The sequence below is a fragment of the Mus caroli genome, chromosome 8 (genome assembly GCF_900094665.2).
Source record: "Mus caroli chromosome 8, CAROLI_EIJ_v1.1, whole genome shotgun sequence".
NCBI classification, from domain to species: domain Eukaryota; kingdom Metazoa; phylum Chordata; class Mammalia; order Rodentia; family Muridae; genus Mus; species Mus caroli.
This window is the reverse complement of record NC_034577.1, coordinates 77,156,363-77,160,547: the sequence shown is the minus strand read 5'-3', so window position 1 is coordinate 77,160,547 and position 4,185 is coordinate 77,156,363. Positions and strand designations below refer to the sequence as shown.

At 36.6% G+C, this 4,185-nt stretch overlaps 1 protein-coding gene across 1 annotated transcript in view; it reads left to right on the top strand.

Moving 5' to 3' along the window:
• Positions 1–4,185, top strand: part of Itfg1 (integrin alpha FG-GAP repeat containing 1) — a 123,870-nt gene that overhangs the window by 4,961 nt on the left and 114,724 nt on the right. Inside the window, exon 5 of the mRNA XM_021170171.2 lies at positions 2,993–3,067. Coding sequence (XP_021025830.1) covers positions 2,993–3,067 — 75 coding nt within the window. The remainder of the gene's footprint in view (positions 1–2,992; positions 3,068–4,185) is intronic.

Genomic DNA, 4,185 nt, shown 5'->3' with positions numbered 1-4,185 from the left:
AAAAAAAAAAAAAAAAAGAAAAGAAAATATGGTCCTTTAAAATAATCTTTCTTTTTTTTTTTTAAATAATCTTTCTTTATGTTATTTATTTCTTCAAAATATACAACTATGACTAAATCTAAATTTCGAGGTGAGATAATGCTGGTAGTGTGCTAAAGGTGGCTCCTGGAACATGAAGTATGCTCACAGTCTAGTGCTCGGTGAGCCTGTGTACACTTAGTGAAACCACTCCCACAGCCGCAGCAACAGGGGCTCCAGGCCTGAGGTAGAAACCCATAGTTTCTACTTTTTGAGTACTTGGTTTGATATTTGTGGAGGCTTTTTCATTGTTGTGATAAAAATCAACCTGAGGTATGAATAGCAACTAGGGATTATTTTATAGATTATTTTTAAGTCTAAAGGTTCTTGGAATTAGTACTGTCTCCTTCACTGTTGGGAGAGACAAGAGCAGGGCATCTTAATGTTTTTCTTCTTCTAAACCCTCTCTACTCTTTCCACATGACTCTGTTATATAGGTGTATAATAGAGGTATGTTTGTCAAACATGTGCTGATTGTGATTCATTCAAACATTTATCTTAAAATAATAGTTTACAGTCAACTGTACCTACGAAGAGGAGAGGATTCTTTTTACCATTATATAAGGAACTAGATCTTGATTGAAAATTTCATAGTGCAGGATGTATAGCATCTTTATTGTTTTCTAAAGACAATCAATATTACGTTTTGGACATCACTGCTGAGAGTGCCACTTCATATGAATACATAATTATTTGATTGTCAGATGTTTGCTTAGAATTTCAAAGATTATTAGAAAGTCTGCCTAACTACAAGCCATTGTTCAATGAATTTTTTAATGAAATTTAAGAGAACACCTTAAAAGTTAATTTTAAAAATCAATCAAGCTAACAACACAATTCAAATAGTTGTTAATTTTTTTACTTGCATGCTAAGGAATAACAATAGGAAAATACCTGTTTTCTCTCTGTAATTAAACCAATATTCCATAACAGCAAGACCTCCATATACTCAGAGCATTGCAGTTCATGCCATGGAATAGTGCTGGTATGAGCCAGGGGTTTCAGGCAGCAGTGCATTGATTGCCTTTGGGTGGTGCACAGTGGTTGTTTTGTATTTATAACCAAAGCCAGTGCAGTTATGTAATGCAACACAGGTGAGAATTACCAAAAATACCTCAGATTCATCATGTTTTTTACTTTAAATTAATTTTTGGTTGTTACAAATTCAAAAAACATTTCACTGTTGCTAAATATATTGCAACTCATAATTCAATTATTAAATCCCATTTGATATCACAACCAGTCCTTTAAGAAGCCATGCCCTATGTTATGTGGCGTTCATAGATAAACCCAAAAGGTTGCAAAGCAACACTAATTCCTGCTTTAAGATGCATCCAGTGCAGGTGGGCAAGATGCTTTCCTTTATGCTACTGCTCAGAAAACTCAAGCTGTCAGAACCCCTCTGTGGGTTTCTTATTTTCTTTTTTCAGTTTATATTATAATTGTATCATTTTCCCCTTCATTTCCCCCATTTAAACCATCCCATATATACCCTTTTGATTGGTTTCTTTTATTCATTAATTATGGTTACATAAAATTCATGGATATGGCTAATCCTGATTGCAAAAATATAACCAGTTTAGTTGGTATACTGTTATGTGGATGTGTGTGTTTCCAGGCTGACCTTTTGATACTGGATAAACAGTTGATATATGCTTCCCTGGAGGAGACTATTTCTCCTACTCTCAGCCTTCCTTAGTTGTCTATAGTTGTGTGTGGAAGGTTGAGGTCTCCTGGGTTTGCCCATATCCGCTTTAGCATGTCTGTTGTTGTCGTCCTTGTTCAACTCATGTTTAGGCAGTCATATTGATGAGGCTTTATAGGGCTAAACATTTTTAAGAGACACAATCTCACAACAAATGGTGAGAGCCCATCTTTTCTGTCCCCTGTGCTATAGTGATTCCTAAGCCTTGGGCTCGAGAAATATGTTGTAGATGTATCAGTTGGGAATGAATGGTATCCACTGTTGTAATGAGAATGAAAAGAGAAGTATCTTTGGTGAAGCATGTGGACTATATTTATGTATGCATATGAGGACAGATATTTAGAATGCAGTAGAGTTTGTGCTGGCTTAGTAAATTGGAGGTTGTTAGCTTCTCCAAGATCTATGACTTTACCACCTAGGGTAGTTGACTAGGTTTTCAGTATGAGATATGATTTTTCCATTGATGAGAGGGTCTTAGGTTCAATTAAAGAGCTAATGCATACCACTACTGCACCCTTAGGGTTATTGTACAATGCTGAATGTTGTTATGGCTCATAGGAATCGTAGCTGGGTAAGACTTTCGATTGTTTTTCTCCTTTGGAAGTTATCATTGTAACCTCTGTTACCATGAAAGGTGTTCCTCAGGGAGAAGATGTTCAGATGAGTTCCAGCTCAGGGACCTTTGTGTGCTATGTCTGAAGCACATGGTCTCTTCAGCAACAGGGACCTACCTTCCAACACTGGCAGGCAAGCAAGGGAAATAGCAATAGAATGTAGTGTTTGGAGAGTATCTTGGACAGCAATAACCAACAACTCAAAAGAAAGCTTCTATGCCTGGTATTGGGATTTTTCTAAAATGGTCTTTGACACTTGCAGGAAACATTATCATCCAGGTGAGGAATTTTCATTTAAGTTCTATATCTATATTTATTCACTGACTTAACTTGTATTATATGAATTTTTTGGTAGATAGCTAATAGGATGATTCCTCTTAATGCAAATCTAGTTTTTACTGTTGCTGCAGCAAGTTTATTGCTGCTGGTACATCCATTAACAAAACTAAAAGCCTTTGGTCTAGAAGGGGCAACCTGCTTCATTGGCCACAAATGGACATTGTTGCATATGATAATGCTCCACATTCCTGGAAGCTAAGTTAAAAGTGACATTTTAATAAAACAGCTGCCTAATTTTAAAAATATTTCTTTTCAGCTTCAATGGTGATCTAATCCCTGATGTGTTTGGTATCACAAATGAATCCAGCCAACCACAGATACTACTAGGAGGGTGAGTGAATAGGAGTATAACTGTGTAATTAATCATATGTATTCTTGCTGCTGCCAGGGCTGCATGGGAACATTTGCTTTAATCTTTGAAGAAAAGTCAACTTACTGAAAATGCTATTTAAAAAAATTCTTTTGAGAGTATTTGATCTTCTAAAAGAGTTTTAATTTGATCTGTAATCATTTTGTATGTAGAGCTATCTTCATTCATCCTAGAAGTAGACATACAGTTTTTGCTGATCTCCATGTGAATAGCAGTGCTTTATGCTTTAAACATTAAACAAGATGAATGGCTAGTCTACCAGGGCCGTCATGGTCTCATTAGCTCCCATACTGTACTTCAGAACCTTTGCTTCTTTATTTCATTTGTAAAGTTAACAGTTAATGAATACTCCCCCCAAAATTTAAGCACCCCCTTTAGTTTTAGAAACTTTTCAATGTGAACTTTTTCATTGATCAAGATGGGTGGATGGATAGATGGATGGACGGACGGGTGGATGGAAAGATGGACAGGCAGACAAGGGTATATACCTCAGTTCCTCTATGTTTCAATACCACTCTCCTCCTAAGTCAGGACTAGAGATGCCATGATACCTTTCATAAGGGACTTTCAATCAGTTTAATTTTCTTTCTGTAACTGGTAAGGCTAATTTTGTTTGTGTATAGAGGGTATATTTGTTTTAGTTGTTTGGAATTTGAGGAATTGCAGTGAATTACCCTATTAGCATGTCTTCACATACTTATTTGGAGCTCCAACAAATTTGTCTGTTTTTCAGACATAATATGTTTTTATGATTGTTTCCTAATGTGACTTACAGTTAAACATAACTAAATTGTGCTTAAGGTATATTGTGGCGAAATGCTTAGATGGCCTGTCATATTTTTTTATTACATAATTTCCTCAATTACATTTCCAATGCTATCCCAAAAGTCCCCCACACCCTCCCCCCACTTCCCTACCCACCCATTCCCATTTTTTTGGCCCTGGTATTCCCCTGCCTGGGGCATATAAAGTTTGCGTGTCCAATGGGCCTCTCTTTCCAGTGATGGCCGACTAGGCCATTTTTGATACATATGCAGCTAGAGTCAAGAGCTCCGGGGTACTGGTTAGTTCATAATGTT